At 41.5% G+C, this 23,517-nt stretch overlaps 1 protein-coding gene and 1 long non-coding RNA gene across 4 annotated transcripts in view; both read left to right on the forward strand.

Moving 5' to 3' along the window:
- The window catches only part of CCDC25 (coiled-coil domain containing 25), a 38,791-nt gene extending 19,352 nt beyond the window's left edge, over positions 1-19,439 (forward strand). For all 3 annotated transcript variants that reach the window (XM_060653653.3, XM_060653652.3, XM_060653654.3), the window contains 5 exons: positions 1,264-1,339; positions 4,914-5,017; positions 5,464-5,666; positions 13,235-13,280; positions 17,893-19,439. In XM_060653653.3, the coding sequence (XP_060509636.1) occupies positions 1,264-1,339; positions 4,914-5,017; positions 5,464-5,666; positions 13,235-13,280; positions 17,893-17,922 (459 nt within the window). In that variant the 3' untranslated portion in view covers positions 17,923-19,439. The remainder of the gene's footprint in view (positions 1-1,263; positions 1,340-4,913; positions 5,018-5,463; positions 5,667-13,234; positions 13,281-17,892) is intronic.
- LOC132691858 (uncharacterized) lies at positions 5,674-12,620 on the forward strand. The gene is made up of 2 exons (XR_014137629.1): positions 5,674-10,860; positions 10,905-12,620. It is a non-coding gene; the product is annotated as an uncharacterized LOC132691858 (long non-coding RNA).
- Positions 19,440-23,517: the final 4,078 nt, after the last annotated feature.

The raw sequence follows: 23,517 nt of genomic DNA on the forward strand, positions 1-23,517 counted from the left end.
CATCAAGGACCAAGAAAGTACGTTTCCACGAGAATTTCTTAAGCACCCTACTCTGGGCTCAGTTGCTACAACATGGCTTTAGCCCTGGGTTCATCTCTCACCTCTGTCCTGTCACTTACTAGATTTAGGGGACCTTGGCCCAGTTACTTAACCTTGCTAAGCTTCGTTTCTTCATTGCTAAAGTGAAGGTAAACTATTTCACATGGCTATTTACTTAGTGCCTGGCACATGGTGGGTACTTAAAACATGGTAGCTGTTTTGTTTTTTAATTACTCATTTTGATTTATTTAGCGTAGGGTCAATCTGCTTCTGTGTATTTTAGAAGTCCCTGAAGGCATCATATTATAACCTGGTGTAATGTTTGATATTCTTAATAATGACATTGTGTTATCAAGATGTGAAATTCAGAATCCTTTATTTTAGTGGTCAGAGAATTGCACAGCCTGAGATAGGTCATTGAAGTAATGGCAAACTTAAATCACTTATTTTTTGGTCACAATTTATGTATTTGAGAGATCCCCATTTTCAAACAAAAACAAATTTAGAAACATGATGGTATAAATTAATCTCAAGTATTTAGTAGGAAGAACATTTCGTTCCCATACAGAAGTGCTTCTTTAATCCCATGCCTGGTTGGAGCCAGTACTGAGGTGATTCCATTGCTCTTGCCTCTGAAGTATTTTTGTTGTTTTGGGATGGCTTTGCTTATTCAGCTTTGACTTTGTTACATTATCTGTACAGAAAATGAGTCAATATTATTTTTCCCTTAGGGTGGATGGTTGTATCTAACACACTAAGAGCTGAGTTTCTAATGAAGGCTGATAGATGACCTACCAGATGTTTGACAGCCAAAACTATGAGGTGTCTCTTTGTGAGCAGGGTCATAAGGACCTCAGCAAAGAAGACTTCCACTTATCAAAAATAGGGCACCATTTCCCTACACGGTTTCTAGAAGTAAGAATGAAGAGAAGAAAGTAACAAGAAAGAGGGGAAAGTTACTCAGGCATAATTATAGTTAATATTGTGGTGGGGGGTTTTCAATACCCTTTTTCCTCACTTCTTAAGTGTTAGTATTTTCTGTATTACTTGTACTGCCTTCTCTCAAACATTCCCATAATAGACTTCATTTTTCAGTGTTCTGAAATATAGTGAAGAGTCTCTGCTTTTAATAAAATTGTGCTTCGTAAGGCACTAAAACCCTGTAAGTGCTCCAGTATCGATCAGTTACAAGGTAGTCGACCATCTGGTTTATTTTTGTTTCAGGGGGAAAAGATAGAAGACATCCCAAAGGAAGTCTTGATGGACTGTGCCCATCTTGTGAAGGCCAATAGCATTCAAGGTCAGTTTTCCTAGAGGTGTTTTCAGAATTAACACCGATTTCTGTGTCTGAAGTAGAATACTTTCAGAGAATATGTCGGGGACTTTGGCTGGAGTCAAAGGAATAATTTGTAGTATGCCTTTCCCCTGTTTTGTCCTTTCAAGTGGCAGTTCTGCTACCTATCAGAGAACTAAAAACCCATCTCCCCACCCCTCTAATGACGGTGGCCCTTTCTTGGCTCTTTCTACCCTGTCTTCCTTCCTTTGACTAGAAAGTTGTCTAGACCTGCCTACCCTTGAGGTTATGTAGAAAGGCTTTCAGAAATGAGGTTAATGGCTAAGCAAGAAATGTGTCTCGTGGTTTTATTTTTAATGTGTGATGTCTTTATTTCTGTCATTTGTCCTTAGATCCTAGAGCTCAAGTCTCTACATCCCTGTTTCCTACTTTTTCTTTCTCTCCTTCTCCTCCTAAATACTTCTTTCTCCCTGCGAATTGTGAAGGTATCGAGTCTGTTGATCTTTTTATCTCCCAGAGAATCTTACTTGGTTGGTCTGGGGTGATCCAGGAGTATCCATATTTTTACAGTGCTCTCCGGGAGATTATAATGTGCAGAGAGGGTTGAGAACAATTGCTCTAAGTGTTTTAGGTAAGGCCTGTAATTCTGGGCTTGGTGCTTCTTTGTTTCTACTGTCAGTAGTAGATTTAATCTGTCAGTAGTCAGTATAGGTCAAGAAGGACAACTTTTGGGGAGGAAATGAGAGTTAAAAAGGGGAGCCAGGAAGGAGATGGTATGCTGCCAAGAATGATTAAGCTAGTTAGGAGGTTGGATTTTGGTGTGTAGGACATAGACCTAGGTAGAGTAGAGGTAAGTTTGGTTTGATGTGAGGGTCAGAGGTGATCCAGAGGGTTGGAAAGAAATCTGCTTTGGGTGGAGGATAAGTGCACAGGGCAGACTGAGAGCAGGTACCAGGGGTAGGTGATTACAGGACAGGAGCTGACCGTGTACCCCTTCTCCATCGCTTAGACTGTGTTTCCTAAATCTAACTTGGGCAGCTTTAATGAGTCAGATACCTAGCCAAAGAAAGTAGAAGGCTGGTCTTGTAGAGCCACTGACTTTCAGCCCCGTAAATCATTAAGTTGCAGTTAGTTTTAGGACATTCCATTTTTATGAGTGGGACAGGGTTTCTTAAGATTTCCAGTTAAGAGCTTCTTTTATTAAAGTAAAAATAATAAAGTTAAAACAATCATTATTCTCTGTGTGTTGCAACCTCTTTCACATGTTCTTGTCCCCTTTCCATGCCCCTGGCTAGCAGATGTAACTTTATTAAAGGATCTTTGGACTCTTTATTCTGGGCCCAGTCTCTTGCTTTGTAATCTCTTTATAGTTTACCAGTTCTAGAGAAAACAGAAGAGAATACTGCCTTACTTCTCTCCGCTCTTTGGCCTTCCACAGTGAGAGCTCACTTAGCAAAATAAGGAGCCAAGCCCAGGAACTTCACTCGTGAGTCCCCAGCAGAGGATGCCAAGGAGTGAAGAAGGGGTTCTCCTGCGGGGTTTGCTAGGGACACTCCATTCCTGTTGTGGTGCAGTTGAAATATTTTCCCCCCTGCTTGACCTCAGAACCGAGGGCGTTGGGTTAATCTTGTTTGTCATCATAGAATCTGGTCAGCCAGTTTATTCATTTTAGAATCTTTTGCTAGATTAAACTTTCTAAAAGCTTCGACACTCCCTGTGACACGCCTCACCTTACCTGTACAATTGAGTCCAGACTTGTTAAGCTGGAAGTTAAGCATCTCTGATCTGACGGCAGGCTTTGTTTCCCTTCAGATTATTTCACAGTCCAGCCAAAGCACGTATTTGCTGTTTTCCTACCTTATGCCTTTGCTTATGTTGTCTCCTTTGCCCTCAGTTTTGTCTTCCCTGTCAATCATCCCATGTCTAGCGCCAAACTAAGGTTCAAGGTCCACCCAGTAGTTGTGGTAATGGTAGTAGAGTTACCGTTGAATGTTAATTACATGTCTGGCACTCTGCTAAGAACATTACAGATTAATTCATTTATCAACCCTACTGAGTTATGCATATTATTTTCATCTGTAGATGAGGGAGCTGAGCTTCAGGGAATTAAGGAACCTGCCCAAGGTCTCAGAGCTCTGAAGTGTGGCAGTAGCTGCATTGAAGTCAGACAGTGTCTATGTAGTCTTCTGTCTTAACCACTAGACTGTATTAACCTCTCCCGTGGAGCCTTTCCTTTCTTCCAGTGTGGGTGACCACTGCCCTTTCTGAGCTACTTCACCATTCTACCTATACCTTTCCAATATCATTTGATAAGTTCTGTTTTTCATCATAGTTATTTATGTACTTATCTGCCTTCCTTCAGTTTTGGAAGGCAAGACCCATTGATCCATATTGGATCTCCCCTAGCACCATGCACATGGAGATTTTTTTCAATCTTAATTTTGAAAAAAAAATTTCAAAACTACAGGAAAGTTACAAGAAAAATATAACTCTTGTATACCCTGTAGTTAGATTCAACAATTTTTCTGTATGCATTTGCTTTCTCTCTATAATGCTCTAATTATTAGGTTTTTGGTTTCTTTTTTTTTTTTTTTTTTAGCTGAACCATTTGGAGGAAAATTATAGATCTTATAACCCTTCAGCATGTCCTTAGAGCAATGACTTTGTTTTAAGTGACTGTATTACTGTGATCAAATTTCAGGAAATTTAACATGGATAGAATACTGTTATTTGATACACAGCCCACATGTAAGTTTTTCCAGTTCTCCCACTATGGTCCCTTTATAGCATTTTTTTTTTTTTTCTGATGCAGGATTATGTGTTATAGTTCCTCACCATGTCTCTAGTCTCTTTTTATCTAAAGGCACTACTTTGTCTTTCAAGACATTGACACCTTGAGTGGAGACCAGTTGTAGACTGTCTTGTGATTTGGGTTGGTCTGATTCTTCCACTTGAGCAAGAGTGCATGCATTGCACTCTTCCAAAGCGTCTGTGCTTTTATTACTTTGATATGTTTTCTTTGGTAACAGAGTTGCCACTGCTAAAAGAAACTAAAAAAACAAAACAAAACAAAACAAAAAACACCTCTACTGAACCAGTCCAGTTTCCTCATGTTTCCAATGGGATTCTGGGAGCTGTGGGGACTTTCCCTGAGTGACATAGCTGATCATGGTGGTGCAGGTCCCTTAAATCCCAGACCTTGGCCTTTTGCTTTATCTTGCTGTTTAGCCTTTGTTGGATCAAGGACTCCTTTGAGGAAACCTATTCGATCCTTTTCGCTGTAAAAAAAAAAAAAAAAAAAAAAAAAAGTGCATATCATAAACTTTGCATCCGATATAAGGGAGTCTCAGAAGTCCCTGCTTTCCTTCCTAATACTTTTGCTTGAATTGTGTTGTTCACCTTTGCCATTTGCCATTTGTGGGTGGGTTTAAAAAAAAAAAAAGTGTTCTGTGGTTTGAATCACTCGATGGCTATTTATGCGAAGCCTTTTCCTCTGTTGGATTTTGGTAATTTGCCAGTGGGTGAGGGAATGCATTGCTTAGTGTCCTACCCGCATGTTGAAGACAGTCTCTCTTGGCAGGCTGCAAGATGAACAATGTGAATGTGGTATATACACCGTGGTCTAACCTGAAGAAAACAGCTGACATGGATGTGGGACAGATAGGCTTTCACAGGCAGAAGGATGTAAGTGTTGTTCGCCACCAGAGGACACGGAGTGGAGTCCTGGTCTTTTCTGTCTAAGACTTTCATTGTCAAAGGCTCAGTATGATGTATGTTTTCTAAGTCCCTCTCAGCTGCATTGCTCACCCCCTAGACAGCGACTCCTTTGTTCTGGGGGGGAAAACGTATGATTAAGATTTCAGTTTTGGGGGTGCCTGGGTGGCTCCGTCAGTTAAGTATCCGACTTTGACTCAGGTCACAATCTTGCAGTTCATGGGTTCAAGCCCCATGTTGGATTCTGTGATGACAGCTCAGAGCCTGGAGCCTGCTTCTTAATCTGACTCCCTCTCTCTCTGCCCGTCCCCTGCTCACACTCTGTCTCCTCTCTCAAAAAAATGAATAAATGTTAAAAAAAATAAAAAATTAAAAAAAAAAAAAAGATTTCAGTTTTGTTCCCCCCTTTCTCAAAGGTGAAAATTGTGACAGTGGAGAAGAAAGTGAATGAGATCCTGAACCGATTAGAAAAGACCAGAATGGAGCGGTTTCCAGACCTAGCGGCAGAGAAGGAATGCAGAGACCGAGAAGAGAGGAATGAGAAAAAAGCCCAAATTCAGGAAATGAAAAGGAGAGAGAAGGAAGAGATGAAGAAGAAGCGAGAAATGGACGAACTTAGGTATGTCTGAGCTACGGTATTGGTGTTGACCTTGGAGATTCCTCACTGCTGATTTTCACCAGGGACCAACCTGAAGGAAGTATATACTGGTGGAGAGAGGGACATAGGACAAGCTCAGGGCCTTAAACAGCTTAGAAAAAGGTAGTTATGCGGATGCGTTGGTCAAATGACATGCTTTTATAGGGGCAGGATATGAGAGCATGTGAAATAAAAATAGCTGGTTTTATTCTTAGCTAAACTATCATAGGTTATCTTTAGAGTTTGGTTTGTAAACCTCTTCAGAAGAAAATATGCTATATTAACAGATTAACATCAATTAGTATATTTGAATAAGGTTGTCTTAGCTCCAAAGACCAGTGCCTAAAATCTGTTTTTAGAACCGTTTTTGTTAATATTTTGAAAGTTTGAAGTAATTAATGTCATGAGGCCTATCGCAAAACACTCCATTTTAAAATAGTAAACAGGAGGGGCGCCTGGCTGGCTCAGTCAGTAGAGTGTGTGACTCTCTCTTAGGATTGTGAGTTCAGTCCTCACGTTGGGCATGGAACCTACTTAAAAAAATAAAAATTTTTAAAAATAAGTGAAATGAAAACATAAGACCAAGGGGGAGAGGAAGCAAAAAAAAAAGTTAGGGAGGGAGCCAAACCATAAGAGACTCCTAAAAACTGAGAATAAACTAAGGGTTGATGGGTGCTGAGAGGGAGGGGAAGGTGGGTGATAGGCATTGAGGAGGGCACCTATTGGGATGAGCACTGGGTGTAGTATGGAAACCAATTTGACAATAAATTTCATATTTAAAAAATAGGAAAAAAAGATATATGACACTGTGAATAAAAAGGCTGCTGGTTGATAAATCAAAAAAAATTTTTCTAAATAAAAATAAGTAAAATGATAAATCATAGTTAAAATACAATTTGGGTCCTGAAATACTAGTGTATAAGAATACTGACTGTATTAGTTTTCTGTGGCTACTGTAACACATTATCACAAATTTAGTGTCTTCAGACAACATAGATTTATTATTTTACAGTTCCACCTATCCATACATTAGAAGTCCAACATGGTTCTCACTGGGCTAAAAGGAAGGTGTTAGCAGGGCTGTGTTCCTTCCTGGAACTCTAGGGGAGAATCTGTTTCCTCTTCCAGCTCCTAGAGGCCATCCACATTCCTTGGCTTGTGGCCCCTTCCTCCATCGTCAAAACTGGCAATCTGGCATCTCTTACACCCTCCTTCCAAAGTCACAGCCCCCTCTCCAACCTTCTCTGCTTTTGAGGACCAGGGTGATGACATTGGGCCCACCCAGACAATCCACAACCTCTCCATATAAGATCCTTAACCCAACCACATCTGCAAAGTCCCTTTTGCCAGATGAAGTTACATATTTGCAGGTTCTGGATATTGGGATGTAGACATCTTTGAGTAGGATCATTATTCTCCCTACCACTGGGTATGTTGTGCTATACCTGAGGAGGCTCTTAGGTTTTCTTTGTCGAAGAAGGAATCTAGTCCTGCAACTTCTACTTATAGAATTTCTAGATTTTCCCACATTTTTCCATAGATATCATTTGTGTAAATGTAACAAAAAGAAATTGGGAAAGATGTATTGCTGTGCCTTTGGAAATGGCATAGGATCAAAATGAGCTGTCTTGCCACATGCTGACTTGATTTCCGTAGAATACACTGGATTATTAGAAAGATTGTTGGGTCAGAATGCAGGTATTATGATCAAGTACTGGTATTAGTTATCTGCATGCATGTATTCCTGTTGGGGGTTCTGCTAAAACAGGATAAGTGGCCTCATTTAAAATATTCAAATGGAGAACTCCAGAAGTGTTATCTTGAGTTATAATCTGCTAACATGAGATAAACAAATGCACAGATTTCTTTTGACCTAGATTGTGAGTCTGCTTTGTGTTGTGAGTGAAAGAAAAATTATCAACTTGATCAGTGCAGTAAAATGTGTGTAATTTTGAGCAGTGTGGGATTGAGAGTAGCTTACTCATTTTTGTTTTTAGTGTGGAGTGGAGGAAAGATCGAAAACATGCCTTCTTGTGCCCTTTACAAACCTAACAATTTTGTTTAGAAACCTAATATGTTAGGCATAATAATATCACTTAATGTACTTGAAAACTTAATAAGAGGGGCACCTGGGTGGCTCAGTCACTTGAGCGCCCAGTTCTTGGTTTCAGCTCTGATCATGATTCCAGGGTGGTGGGATCAAGCCCTGTGTCTGGCTCCATGCTAAGCATGGAGCCTGCTTAAGATCCTCTCTCCCTCCCTCCCTTTCTCTCTCCCCCCTCCCTCTCTCTCTCTCCCTCTCCCTCTTTCTCCCTGTCTCTCCCTCTCTCCCTCTCCCCCTCTCCATCTCTCTCTCTCTCTCTGCCCTGCTTGCACACATACATTCTCTCTAAAATAAAAAATAATAATAGTTTTTTTAAAAACTTTAAAAACTTAAGAATAGCTAACATTTTGGGACACTTGTCATCTTCCAAACACTGTACTGGGTTTAGCTGCGTGATCTCATTTAATCCTAGCAATAGCCATGTAAGTCAAATATTGTTATTGGTGTTTTCTAGAAGAGCAAACTGAACCTAAAAAGCATGTAAGTAACTCACCCAAAGTCACATAATTAATGATTCTCAAGTTCGTACACACTATTACCACACTTTTCTGCCTCGTTCAGTCTATTCAGTATTAAAGTAAAATTTTACTATAAATCAAGTAACTTATGGCAATTTATCTTAAAATACATTACATTTTTGTTTCAAATTAAGCTGTGTACTTGTAAAATTTAGGGAATTTTGTATGTTTGATTTTACTAGTTTAAATTAAAACACAATGTTCATATCTCAAATTTTCTTTTATTGTTTCAACAACACAAAACATTTAAATTAGCTGAGAGGGAAAATTCTCATTGTTATTGAATGAAATTTTTGCTTCAAGAGCAAATTTAGTCAGTCCCATTTTCTTTCTTTTTTTAAAAATGTTGATTTATTTATTTGAGAGAGAGCACACGTGTGAGCAGGGGAGGGGCAGAGAGAGAGGGAAAGAGAGAGAATCCCCACAGAGCCAGATGTGGGGCTTGATCCCACCAACCATGGGATCATGACCTGAGCCAAAATCAAGAGTTTGACACTTAACCAACTGAGCCACCCAGGTGCTCCTAATCAATCCTATTTTCTAAGTTGTCCCTAGTCACTTGTATTTTTTCCATTTGTTTTCTCAGACACAAATTTTTATCCTCTTATCACTCTGGTAACATATATATCAAAAGGAAAACGTAAGTGGAATAAATGGAAAAATCACTTTTCTATTCTGTGTTTTTCTACTTCGTCCCTACCGCTTTCTTTTTAATACACTTTCACGGATCTCAGGAAACCAAAAGACCCCACTTTTTTGGTGTTCATTTCTGTGAAACCGACGCCGCAAAACTGACTTGCTTTCACAAGCTGCCGGAAGGTAGCAGGAGGCGGGGCAGAGCTGCGGGGCTGGGGACCGACGCAGTGACCTAGCACGTGTTGGCTTGGCAGGCTCACCGCTGCCGTCTGGGTGCCGTGTTCCGCAGCTTTGGCGAGATCCCAGCAGCAAGCTCCGCGCTTCTGAGCTGTTTTAGAATCTTTTCTCACATCCGTAGGGCTTCATACGTTACTTTAATTTTGGTCTTTGACTCTTCCACCTGAGAGGTCAAATGCTGTGCCTACAGAAGCCTCTCATTCCAAAGTCTTTCTCTTGGCTTTCTGACAGCGAAAATTTTATTAAGTTTCACCAGCAGTTGGTTCTTTTATTTGGAACATCTGGTAGGGAATGTCCACTTTAGTTGCTCTGATTGCTTAAGAAATTGACTTTTGAATCTGCAGGGGATTCTACAGAGAAGCCAGGAAGCTATTCTTATCTTGGAAGCTATCCCCAGTGCTTCCAGATGGTTTCAGTGAAGAAACACTCAACAGCCTCACATCCACAGATCTCCAGCTTCCTTCCAATTCTGAAACCATTATTCAGACTCTGGTCTCCTTTACCCTCTCAGCTTTTTGAACAAGAATGGCAATGGAAAAAAGTGGATCAAATTGCCATTGCATTGTCCCAAGTTCTTTGAGCTCTAGGTAGGATCTTATCCATCAGCCTTCAGCTCAGCAGTGAACAAGGCAAAGCCTACCACACAGAAGGCACTGACTTCCTTTTCAGAGGCACAACAGTAGCCCCTGGAGACAACTCCATCTTGTTCTTGTAGATGGAGCCCTTTACTCCTTGTCCTCAGTGTGCAGAAATTGTAATGATCTGGTAATGTACATAAGTCTCCATAAAGACCATCTTCTCAGGTAGGTTTTAGAAATATTTGAGTTGTTGGGAGGGTAGTATATTAACACCCTCTGTTAACCATTTTGTAAAAATTCCCCTTCCTTAGACTTTGTGTGTTAATTCTCACCACCTTATTCGTTAGCTCCTTAGACAGTTTTTGTAGCTCACACATGCCCTGTCAGGCTAGGATCTAATGGGGTTCTGGTTTAGAGATTCTTTGCATAGAGTTAGGTGTAGGGAGGAATCCTCACATGTTATTTTCTTTCCATGACTGCTACCTTATAAGCCATACATAGAGTAAGAGAAAATAACAGGAGAGACTCCACACAGGTTTTCAAAGTAGTTGGAGTCTTAGAAGTGACTTTGGCTTGGAGAGTGAGAGAAGGAGAACAGCTTCTACTCAGTCTACCTTTGGTTTTAGTGAGCAGGCATTTGGAGAAAACCTTTAAGCAGGTTACCTGGGAGTCTCCCAGTAGACACCATCATTTATTGGCATATACTGGGGAAGAGTATCCATGGCTGTCTTCAGTGTGTCCAGTAGTGTGGTTTCATCTCCATAGCTGAACTTGTTGTCACATCCAAGTAAAAGCTTACCTACTCCATTTCAGTCTTGTGTTCACTTATTTGGCCTTTGTGGTAGTGTGACAAACACTATTAACATCAAGACCAGGTTCCACCATGTGGATGTTGAAGCCAGAAGAAATAAATAATGGAGAAATGTAGTTAATAGAGGGTAAGTGAGTAACAAATCAGAAAAGAAAAAGATAGGGACTATGACTACCTGAGATAGAGATTTTTCAAAATTGGGAGCCTAGAAGGTTGAAATTTGAACCCAAGTATGATAAAGGTTTATGTTTTGGAAATCTGGCTTTGCTGACCAGATTGGGAAGGGAACCAGGTAGGTGTGGCGAGGCCAGCTAGCAAGATTGGGAAGGGAACCAGGTAGGTGTGTCGGGGCCAGCTAGCAAGCTTGTGCAGTCGTCCACACGACAGATGTTGGTAGCTTGAAATAGGGTGGTGATGTGGAGGTGGAGAGAAGTGGACCAGGGAGAAGTAACTTTGTAGATAAAATCACAAGATCTGAAGATAGTTCAGATTGAGGGTGTGGGGGCAGAGAAAAAGAATGGCTCCTGGGTTTCTGGTCTATGAAATGGAATGGATAGTGATACAATTCTTTGAGCCAGGGAGTCCTGGAAAAGAACCAAACTTTTTGGTAGTGGGGTGACCATGGGTTGCACAGGGACATATGAATCTGAAAATACCTTTGAGGTACCCAAAAAAGTGTCAGATAGGCCATTGGATGGGTGGGATGGAGCTCGGAGGAAGGGCCCTCAGACCCATTGGTACTGGAACCTGGCTTGTGAGTACTCATCGTCATTTTAACCTCCACAGGTGGTTTAACAGTGCAGCCATGATTGAGATTTCCTGCCCTGCCCACTCTTTTCTCAGCATGCCTTTCATGTAGTGTATGGATCTTACCTATTTATTTCTTCCAGACACCACTTTGTCTGACATCCTTCACCTGATCTGTCTCCAGTTATCTCCCAGATGGTTGTCTCTAACTGTGACATTTCTTCTCTCAAGTTCTCAGTTTTCAGTTTCTACAGTACACATCTACTTGGATATATCTCAGCTGTGGCGTTACTTTCTTCAAATTGCCCAAGCTAGAAACCTTGATGTCATCCTTGATTCTTTGAGCTTTATCCTTTCTTACCAGGACAGCTGCTAACAGCATGGACTCGTGTCCTCAGGTGGGGACGTTGCAGCAGCCTGGAGCATGATGGCAAGAGTGTGAGCTCAGGAGTCTGATGTGGGTGCAAAAGCCCGCTTCTCCATTAGTTGGTTAGCTGGGAGACTTTGGACAGCTTCCTTAACTTCCCTGACTCTGCCTCCTGTATGTTCATTTTTTTTTTTTTTTCATTTCAAATTTTTAAATTCCAGTTAACATGTAGTGTAATTTTGGTTTCAGGAGTAGAATTTAGTGATTCATCCCTTAAACACAATACCCAGTGTTCATCACAAGTGCCGTCTTTAGTACCCATCACCCATTTAGCCCATCCCTCACCCACCTCCCTCCAGCAACCCTCAGTTTGTTCTCCATATTTAATCATCTCTCGTGGTTTGTTTCCTTCTCTCTTTTTTTTACCCCCTTTCCGTATGTTCATTTGTTTTGTTTCTTAAATTCCACATGAGTGAAATCATAGGGTATTCAGTAGGCATAGTACTATCAATTGCCTTATAAGGTGGTTGGGGTTAGTAGTAATTTTTGAAGCATATAACGCAGATTCTAGCAAATAAAGAATACTTGGTAAATGGTAAATACTGTTATTATTAACTAATCTCCTTGCCTTTATTTCCCTTCTCCCTCTTTTCTGTCTACTACAGATTACCCTTTTTAAAACACTGGTATTATGTGGTATCACTTTCCTTTGTCTCTTTGTGTATTTTTAATTGAACTTTTTGTATAGCTATGGCTTGAATAGGCCTTATCTCCCTTCCTGGTAAGCTCTTTGGGAGCAAGGCTTTGGCTTATTCATCATTTTCTGTTTTCTTCCTGTCTTATCCTCCACCCAGGCTTAGCATAGGGCTTTATACATCACGGATATTTACTAAATGCTTGTTGAATCTCTTATGTCTCTTTTCTACTCCCATCTTATATTGTGGCTTCTTGCTGTTCACATTGTGTTAACTCACTCAATTAGGACAACATAATTGGGCCCTACACATTCAGCCTAATTCCCTACTTGGCCTTCAGACTCCACTTGAATTGGTTTGAAATGTCATTATAAACACCAACTCTTTGTCTTTGCCCCTACCATTCTCTGCGTCTGCCTCCCTCACTGATCCCACATATTTATTAGGCTCCCTTTGGGTTCTGCCTCATCTGAGGAGAGGGCCCCAGCAGCCCTGCCCACGCTGATGCATTTCCGCTTGAATTCCTGTAGCATCTGCGACCTGGGCAGTATGCCCCGATTAGGAATCCGATCTGCTCTTGGCTGTAGATGGATTTCCTCATCTGAATAATGCCACCTACCTCCCAGTCAGTGTGGAGATGACATGAGTCTGAGGAAGCACTTTGTAAACTATAAAGCACTGGGCACATCTTATTTACTGTTCAGAGATCTCTGCCTCTTTTCTGTTGCACTCTCCTTGAGGGCAGTGATTATATTTTCTTCCAAAAAGACCCTCAACAGTGCTGGATGCATGGTAGATGTTCAGGAAATACTTGTTGGCTCGATAACCTGATTGCAAATGTGTGTTTCTTCTTCTAGGAGCTATTCGTCGCTAATGAAAGTTGAGAATATGTCTTCAAATCAGGTATGTTCAAGTTATTTGCTCTAATGTTGTGCCTTAAAATAATTAAGAGTTTTTAATAATTGAGTTACTAGCCAATACCGACTCGTGTGTTGCTGATGGCTTGACATGATTTGGTAACCATCGTACACTCAAGTGGATTCTATGAGGCATCGCCCCTCCTCCCCTGTGGACTCGCTCATGTGTTTTTAAAGTAGGTCACCTCATGGAAAGAGATTGTTGTACGTTGTTGTGAAGTGTGGTCTGATAGTACTTCCTAAGATAAAAAGCAATGATGATCCATATTACAGTACTGAAAGAATCTTCTTAGCATTAGCACCTAATTATTTTCTTAGAACCATGTCAGAGACTTCTTGTCCATGAGTACTATCTTCCCCGAATTTATTTTCAAGTGACTGGCGATAGCACAATTTAGCTATCACTTAACAGTCTGCAGAAGATTGAAACTGGGTGGATATATTTGCTATATTGCATATTTTATAGTGTAGTTTACAAATATAGTTGACCCTTGAACAATATGGGGTTAGGTACCCCAACCCCTTACGCAGTTGAAAATCTGCATATAACTTTTGACTCTCCCAGAACTTAACTACTGGTAGCCTACTATTGACCACAAGCTTTACCCGTAACATAAACAGTCAATTTAACACATGCCCCCTTTTTTTTTTTTTTTTTTTTTTTATTTATTTTTGAGAGAGAGAAAGAGGGAGCATGAGTGAGCAAGGGAGGGGCAGAGAGAGAGAGAATATCCCAAGCAGGCTCCACACTGTCAGTGCAGAGCCCGATGCGGGGCTTGAGCTCACACACCAAGAGTTCATGACCTGAGCCGAAATCAAGAGTTGGATGCTTAACTGACTGAGCCACCCAGGCGCCCCAATTAACACATATCTTATGTTATACATATTATGTACTGTATTCATACAATAAAGGAAGCTAGAGACAAGAATATAAAATCATAAAAAGTTTATACATTTACAGTGCTGTACTATATTTATTGAAAAAGATCTGTAAAAGTGGACCTGTGTGGTTCAAAACCATGTTTTTCAAGGATCAACTATATATGCTTTAGATCTGTGTTGTGTAGGATACTAGGCACTAATTACGTGTGGCTATTTAAATTTAATGAAAACTTAATTTAATTTAAAAACTCAGTTCCTCAGTCATACTAGCCACATATGGCTAGTGGTTACCATATTGGATGGTGCAGAAATAGAACATTTCCATCATCACAGAAAATACTGTTAAGCAGTATTGCTTCAGATGCTTAGAAAGAATTAATAGAATGTAAGATCCCTTAAAGGTCATCTAGTCAAACCCCATATTTAGTTCATAAATTGGAATTGTTAGTAGGACTTTACACCTTGTTCATATCTGGATGTCCTTCTAAAAATGAGTAAGAACAATATTCTTATTCATGTCTCTGTGAAGAACAAAATTTATGAGGCTTCTTTGTGAGTCAGAGATGTAGCCTTGTACTTTATCCTGAAACATTCCAGGGTAGCATTATGTAATTAAATACAGCCTTGAATTTGAAGTTTAGAGCCTTAAACTGTCATTTACTAATTGGATAAGCCTAATGAAGTGATGTAACCTCTCTGAGGGAGATTTCATCAGCAGTGGAAGAGACCTGTTACTTCATGGGTCTGCACTAAAATTTAAACAAGGACATATATATGAAAGTTCTTCCTTAGTCTATGAATATAAATGGTCATTGTTATTTTTTATTTTTTATTATTTTTTGAGAGAGAGAGATACTGCATGAGCGGGGGAGGGAAGGAGGAAGAGGGAGAGAGAATCTTAAGCAGGCTTCATGCACCAGCATGGAGCCCGATGTGGGGCTCTATTTCAGAATCATGAGATCAGGACCTGAGCCAAAATCAAGAGTTGGACACTTAACCAACTGAGCCACCCAGGCACCCCAGTCATTGTTATTTCTTACTGATAGAGTCCTTAGTTGCTCTTTCCCCACACAGTATCAGGATTAATGACGATGAGATGTATTTAATTGCTTCTGGAAACTACTCTTGGATTTCTTGGAACTCTTAAAACAGCTTAATAGTCAAACAAGTCTTTAACATACCCTAAATCTAATGTCTTTGTTTTGTGCTTATTGTTGTTTATCAAAATGTTCTGTTATTTAGAGACTACGCCAGCAGAAATCTGGCACCTATATAATGTTATGTATGACATTAGGCATTTTCATTTCCATCATTGTTGATTTTTAAAGTTTGAGCGTTCTGGAATTAATACACACAGACAAATATACATACATATATCCATACACACACATACACGTGATCTGATTAGTGACAGATGTTAAAAGTTCCAGGATTAGCAAGTCAGATTTGTAGAACAAAGGATCACGAACTCTTCTACCTTTCCCCTTCCCTCTGTTGCTTATTCCTCTGTCCCTGAGTTCCAGGTTTCAATCAGATTCACATTTCCAAGGAAGTTTTTGCACTGGGTATTTTTATTCTCTCTTGTAGTGGAAGGACTCTTACAGCTTTCCCCCCGACTTCAAAAGAATAGGTTTTAATTCTCCTTGTAACTTTCTGCTGTTGAGGGGATTACAGACCTTTTATGATCTAATTTGGCTGCACACTCAGTTGATTTTCAGTTAAAGCCTAGTGTTTATATAAGATAGGACTTGATTTTTTTTTTTTTTTTCTTTTTTTGAGAGAGAGAGCACGAGCTGGGGAGAGGGCAAAGGGAAAGGGAGAGAGGAAGAGAGAATCTTAAGCAAGAACCATGCTCAGTGCAGAGCCCATTGCTGAGTTTGATCTCACGACTCTGGGATCATGACCTGAGCTGAAATCAAGAGTCAGACGCTCAGCCGACTGAGCCAGCCAGGCACTCAAAGGACTTGATTTTTAATTAAGCTCATATAAATTTATCAGGAAAAATATTAGTCTTCCACTCTGAAGTTGGTTTTAATTTTGAGCTTTTGTTCTATTTAGAATAATTCTTTTCAATCTGTAACTTCTACCTAGCCTTTCTAAATTTGGTGCCAATAAACAGTTAACTTTCAATTCAGTTTTATTTCCTTATCACTTTATAGGTGGATGACAGGATACCTGTTTTGCTACATTGAAAAACATATTGGGGCGCCTGGGTGGCTCGTTGGTTAAGTATCTGACTCTTGATTTTAGCTTAGGTCATTATCTCACGATTTGTGAGATCGAGCCCCGAGTTGGGCTCTGTGCTGGCAGCTGGCAGCATGGGGCCTGCTTGGGATTCTCTCTCTGCCTCTCCCCCACTCACACTTGCCACATACTTGCTCTCTCTCAAAATAGATAAACTTTAAAAAAAAAAAAAAAGAAGGAAAAACATATTGACTGTTAAAGGGAATCTTAAATGTAAAAATTGTCCAAATAAAGTCTTGGTCTCAGACATATATTTAAAAGTTACTGTAATCCCCAGATACAGATCTGCACACACGCCGGAACTCTGCGGATCTGACTCCCGGCTTTTATAGAGAGTGACACACTTTCATTGTCACCAGCCCAGATTATCTTAGAGCATTTTTCCTCCTCAGTGTTCCAGATCTAATGCTGACCTTCGAGACAGATGGTGACTCTCTGAACATCTGTAATGCTGTGATGTCAGCGTCAGACTCTAGAGCAGTCACAGTTCTGGTTCTGGCATAGAGTACCAACAGGAGTTTTCTCTGGGTACAGTTATCTAAGACATTTTTACTGTGGCCTGGGTGCATTGTGCTAATTGAAGAAAAGCACAGAGGAAACTACTGAATGAAACCGGAGATCAAACCAAACTTCAGACCATTGTTTCCTGCCTATATCTCCTGTTTCCTTACCCATCTTTCATAAGAGCTATTAAGAAGGTGAAAAACATATACACCTGTAAGCCTGAGCCCTCTCCTCTTCTCTAACAGCTCGGGTATCAAGCAATGGGAAAGAGAAGCTGCAACAATTGATATGTTCAGGTTGAGACATTTTCAAGCGAATGTCCCAAACTTACACTATTAGTAAACATTGGCACCCGGAGCAGTGTTCAGGGCATGCGGTAGCTCAAAATGGAGTCTGGCACTCTTTTGTACTTGGCCTTCAGGACTCGTGTATAAGCCACACAATAAAATCAGCGCCTTTATACTACATACCATCATGTCGGGTTTTTAATCAATAACTTGGCAGGCTAACTAACTTGGTGTCTAGCCTGTGGCTTCCCAATCACTTTTCCTATTTAGAAAAAAAAAAAAAAAGAAAAAACATCTTGTGATAACCTTGAGGCTCAAAATAATGGAATGTAGACCAAAGAAGGGTTTGCATACTGGCAGGATCATGGGCAGAAGGTTTGAGGCAAGATCTGTTTGGATTCCTATCTTGGTGTATTTGCTGAAGGAGCCTTACTTCATACTTTGGAAACCACTGGTCACTTGTCACTATGTTATTAACAACTTAGAGAAGCCAGCTCTTTTAAACAACTCCTACTTTCAGATAGAGAATTCGTGAGTGAATTTAGTGATTTTACTTTTTACTTTCTGACCGCTGCAGTTACGCATGAGGAAGCTTATTACTTAAGACTAATTGTGTACATTTTTTAAACGGAGTTATTTATTTTGAAGGCTTTCACAGTGTACCTTTTCTCTTTCCTACAGGACGGCAATGATTCAGATGAATTCATGTAAATGGAGGAAAGGACCTTTTAAAGATGTGAATTTAGGGACAGTTGCAGACGTTTTGATTTCATCTGTGTTCTGAGTTATAAAAAAATGAGTAAAATTCTACCTTCATTCTACACAAATATTACCAACTTCAGAGTTTAAAAAAAAAAGTGTTTCCTTTTTTGCCAACAGAAAAGGATCAGATATTTATAATATATTTGGACTTGAAAATAGCACATAACTTTAGGAAAGTGAAAATATTTTTGCCGGAACATGTCTTAGTACCTCATGAAACTTGGCTGCCCTTGTTCCTGGGATAGACTTTAGAATGAACCAGCTCTGAAAAGTATTTGTTACTGTGCTCTGTCCCTGAAAACAGATGTCTTGAAAACCTTTTCATGTTCTTAAAATAGCTTCACTTCTGTTAAGAAGAATGTATTAGTGAGCAGTATATGCGAATGTTCCCCTCAGCCTTGATTTCCTGACTAGAAAAAAAAAGCTTATGGGTTTTGATGGTGGTGGTGATATTTTCAGAAGGTTGCTGGCTTCAGTATTCCCGTTCCATTGTGTCACCTGAGTCTCTTAGCGGAGTTGTCCTCAGCTCCCAGCTTGTCCTAACTTTTCCCTTCTGCATCCTTTCTCTGAGCGAGGGCCTCCCCCCAGGTACCATCGTACTTAGAGAAGTAGTCAGTGTTCATCAAGGTTGGGCGTGTGGCAGTGTTTACCTGAACACCACGTAACCCAAGCCACGTGCCTGACGACTTCCAGGCTCTGGAGCCATTTCTCAGCACTGAGGGGAGAAACCGGAAGGCATGCTCTCCGTCCTTTTGAAGATGTAGGTTACCTGATTTTTGTCTTGGGATGCAGCCTAAAATAAAAGTCCGTGTTGCGGTTATGATTTTAGGAAAAAACATTAAGCATTTCATGAGCCAGCCAAGTAATTTGTTTATTTACCTTGAAATAATATTTATTTTGATTTGTAACCCCAGAGTTCAGATTTCTCAATTGTAGACCCAATAACTTAATATGTAACAAGACTGCTCATCTGAACCACCTCCTCTTCAGTGTGATTCCAAATAGAAGACCTATTTTTATTGCAGTCCCTGTAGGAAGAGACAAAACAAAACCATGAAAGGGGAAAAGAATAAAGCCTGCAGGTCAGGAGGCATGCAGATTCACATTTTAACCACACCCAGAGCTCTACACGCAACTTCTTTTATTCTTCACTGTATTCTAACCCAGCAAAAATTATCTCCTCCAACAAATACTCTACCTATAATAGCACTTTGGAACTATGGGTAAAACCAAAAGACTTCAGTGTTTCTATTTATCCCAAATTGGTGTGTGGAGTTGGAAACTGGAAAATTTCCCTGAGGCATAGCTCAGCCAGATTTTTGAGAGGGGGTATGGGAAATGACTCCAGAAATTAATGATGGTGCGTGTGTGTGTGTGTGTGTGTGTGTGTGTGTGTGTAATAATATTCACCCTGGGGTTCTGTGATTTTAAAAATGTAATAATAAAGAATCATTTTTTATTTGGAAGGACATTGATACATGAATTCTTAGAATCTGCTCATTATCCCCATCCCCAAGCTGGTTTTGGGGATGATCTGGCTCTAAAAAAAAAAATACCCTCATCCATCTGAGACTCAACATGGCAGGTTCTAGAGGGGTATCTTCTTCCTCCCCCACTGTCACGTGCATCTCGTCCCCACACCAGATGCCCGCTGGGCCAAAGTGCATGACCTTCCCCAAACCCTCTCTGGATTGAGTGTGAGCTGATAGCGGTGCCTCTTCAGTGAGCTGGCCGCCCTGCCCGGTACGGAGGCACGTCTTTCACGCTGCGGCAAACACCGAAAACGGGGACATCTTGCCTCTAGCCCCACCTGCGTCACCTCACCCTGCCACCACTTCCGAAGGACTCCTCTGTAACCCACGTCACAACAGGTGTAGCTGGGCCTTTTGAAGCAGGCCTGTATTTTGAGTGCAGTGTGAGAGATCCTGGGGTCCGAATTTCAAACATGTCCTAATTCTCCCCACACTGGTTTACAACGTCAAGGCCTCTCTGAATTCTCCAAGGTGGATTCCTAGCTCCCTGACTGTGTGTGTTGGGCAGTCTTTTCCCCAGCACCCAGGATCCCAGGAAAAAAACAACAACAAGGACATTTTCTCTTGAGGACACTGGTTCAGTGACAACAGGTCAAAATTCTGGCACTGGAGCCATCTCATTTCTTGCTATTGGCATGTTTCCTAAACTTGCTATAGGAAAATTCCCAATCGTTACTTTTATGAGCTGTGCCCTTGATCAAATCCCTGCCTCCTGAGGGCTTCTCTTATTAACTGTCTCATTTCCCCACTCACCTGCCTGTGGGTGAGGTTCACATTATTGAATTTACTTCACAAACTCTGCTCTGTCTTACTCTTACAGCTAAAGAATTTGTTTCTTACCCACCTTTGTTGACCTGGGCTCACGATCTTCTGGCAAGGGAGCTCTGTCACAGTTCCTGTGCAGGAACACGTATTCGGAAACTTCCCAAAGCACAGAAGGCTTTGACATTAGCAGAATAGGCAATAAGCGTTAGCTGAGCCCCATCGGTAGCTCACGTTTATTTTGTTGTATTGTTTATGACTCTGTCTCGAAGCACAGGTTTGGGTGAGCCTTTTAACTGTTCAGTGCCAGGGTTTCCCCACTCAGGAAGGAAGGCGTCAGGAGTACGCAGAGGAGTAGAGAGAATTAAGCCCTAGCCTCCAGCTCGGAGCCAGTGCTCTCCCTCCACGTTTGCATCTGAGAGGGGAAACCCTTGTTCTCATAGAACAGGTTATGGGGAAAACTGCACACGGTAGGGAAATAGAACACTTCTCCAGTTCTTCCTAAGCTGTGATGCGAAGCCTGCTCTTTCTGTGTTTGGTTGGAAGTGTAGCATGGTGAATAACAAATCTCATACTCAACATGAGTAAAGTCGGTGGGCAACCTTCTGATGTTAAAGTAGACTATGAAACAGTCTGTAACTTAAATCAGAAGTGTAAAATTAGAAACTTAAATTCCAAGCTGTCAGCCTTGACCCGTGTAACTCCAGCGAGTGTGACAGCTCAGAGATGAGGAAGCCACTGCCAGTGCCCAGGCAGACTCACATTCGAGTTTCACTCCGTGACAGCTCTCTGCTCGGCACACGTGGGCCCGGCACGGGGCAAGAGACTTTATGTGTGCTGTATCATTTCACGAACGAGAAGATGCCAGCTGCATAGTCATCATGTCCCAGATGAATGATATGTAAAATTCAATAAAAGCTTATAGTTTGAGTAGAACCAAGTGTGTAGGGGATTTTACTTTTCACTTTGCTCCTCCAAGCCTCAGGCTCACTGATGGGCTCTGCATGCTTATTTTAGGCCAGTAGGAACGGGGAGGTTCCTGGCTGCCTGAAATGATGCCCTTCAAACAGTTTTGCTTCTTAGTGGGAGGAAAAGAACAAACTAGGGTGAAGGGAAGATTGCCTAGGAATCCAGGAAGAGATTCCAGGAAGAGAAGTCAAAAGCCTGGCGCTCAAGGGCCATGATACTTGAGCTCTGGTATTTGAAGTTCACGACTTGATAATCCTGCCTGCCACAAATCCTAGGGGTCTGCTGAGATTTTGACCAGGACGAGGCTACAAATGTGAAGACTTGCTGGAATGATACCCTTGAGGAGTGGAGTGGTCCAGACCAGCGTTGTTGACAGCTGTAGCCCTTCTGTGGCAGTGCTTATTCTGTAACTGAGTGCGTTTGCAGGCAGGTATGGGGGTAGAGGGAGCCACAGAAACATTCAAGTTTCTCTCCCAGCTGCAAAAGCATATTGGAATTCTTAAATGATTATTAGAAGACATTTGAGTTCTGTTTCTCACTGGTCGGGGCAATACCCACATCCATTTGGTTTTCACCTCCTTCACTATGAGAATTCTGGAGTTTTAAGGTTTTTTTTACTTTTTTTTAATGTTTATTTTTGGGAGAGAGCATGAGTAGGGGAAGGGCAGAGAGAGAATTTAGAATCCGAACGAAGCAGGCTCCAGGCTCTGAGCACAGCCCAATGTAGGGCTTGAACTCCCAGAACCGCGAGATCATGACCTGAGCCAAAGTTGGTTGCTTAACTGACTGAGCCACCCAGGCGCCCCAAGAGGTTTAAGTTTTTGAGTAAATTAACCCATATGGGAAAGATAGGTTGAAACCAGAATTTGCATACAAAAAAATGTAGAGATGAATGCGTACCCGTTAGAGTCGAGGGTACACTGAAAACACAAATGCTTATCTGACACTGTGTGTTAACCATGGTTGATCATTAGAATCTACTGCCCTCTGTTTTTCTGCCTCTCATTGATTGCTTTACTGTGTCTTTCTGATTTCATGGTATCAATAACTTGAGGAACTTTCCCCCTTCATGCCCGTGACTCTAGTTCTGCCCCATGGCCAGGTGAAATAAGAAACCTCCCTGCTGTTGGCACATACTGATTGGCACTGACCTGGCATTTTCTGCTTTTGTTGATGGCCAAGGAATGGAGGCCAAGGGAAATGAAGGCTCACCCTTGAAATCTTATGTAGCTTTTACTCGTTCCCAAACCTGGTGCGTGGGTGTCAATATTTGAGGCTGGCGGGGGGGGGGGGGGAGAAAAAAACAACTCTCCCAAGTCAGTATGCGTTTTCATTCCCATGTCAACCCCATCCTGTAACCACTGCAGTAAAAATATAAGACTAATGGCCTGACATTTCACATCCTGCCTAGATGAACCCTTCGCTGCCCGCACTCCTGCTGGTATTTTGGTTTCTGCCTCAGCAGTTTGCCCTGCATAGAGGAGGCTAACATTGCTTAAGACTTCTGGGATATGCTTATGAGAATAGGATCTTTCAGGTTTTAAAGGCTGGTCTGTTATTCTTGAACCTTTTTAGCTTCTTGGCCAAATCCAGGGTCAACGGGTCAAAATTACAGACTGAAAAAGGTAAAGAGAAAAACAGTGTTAGAGGCAGTGCCCTTTATCCAGTTCAGCCTTGCCAGAATTCTCTTCCATTGTGAAGCCCTTGGCTTTGTTCTATCACTTCAAACTCTGACTTTTTAATTTTATAGTTAATGTACTCCGTATTAGTGAGGCTTACATAACCTCTTTCAAAAGTAGAACTGTTTTAAGAGTCTAATCCATTTTCCCTTTATTCCTAAAACCAGTTCAAAACTCCCCTTCTCAGGGCAGCCTTCCCTGCTTGGCCTCACCTGCAGGTGTTCACTGAGACCCGCCCTGGAGTGCCCAGTGGTACTCTGTTCCGGTCCCTGGAGCCACAACTGGGGGATGCCCTGACCCCACTTCCCTCGGCCCGGAAGGCAGCCTGGCCTAGAAGCTGGGCCTGGGCTTTTATCCTCACTGCCTCCAATGTCCTGTGCAACCTTGGAGGGCTCACTCAACCTCTCCGAACTCCATTTCCTCTGGAGGGGGCTCTGAGCTCCAGTGTTCCTTCATCTCTGCTGTCTGGTCCATTACAGAGTAATGGAACCCGGGCCTGAACAGCATGGTCAAGGTGTACCTGGTAGGGAACAGTTCCCAGCACTGTGTCATCTCCCCGACCTCTGTCCACGGGAAAGCAGACATTCGCATTTGGGTGGCCA

The sequence above is a fragment of the Panthera onca genome, chromosome B1 (genome assembly GCF_046562875.1).
Source record: "Panthera onca isolate mPanOnc1 chromosome B1, mPanOnc1 haplotype 2, whole genome shotgun sequence".
In the NCBI taxonomy this organism is placed as follows: Eukaryota; Metazoa; Chordata; class Mammalia; order Carnivora; family Felidae; genus Panthera; species Panthera onca.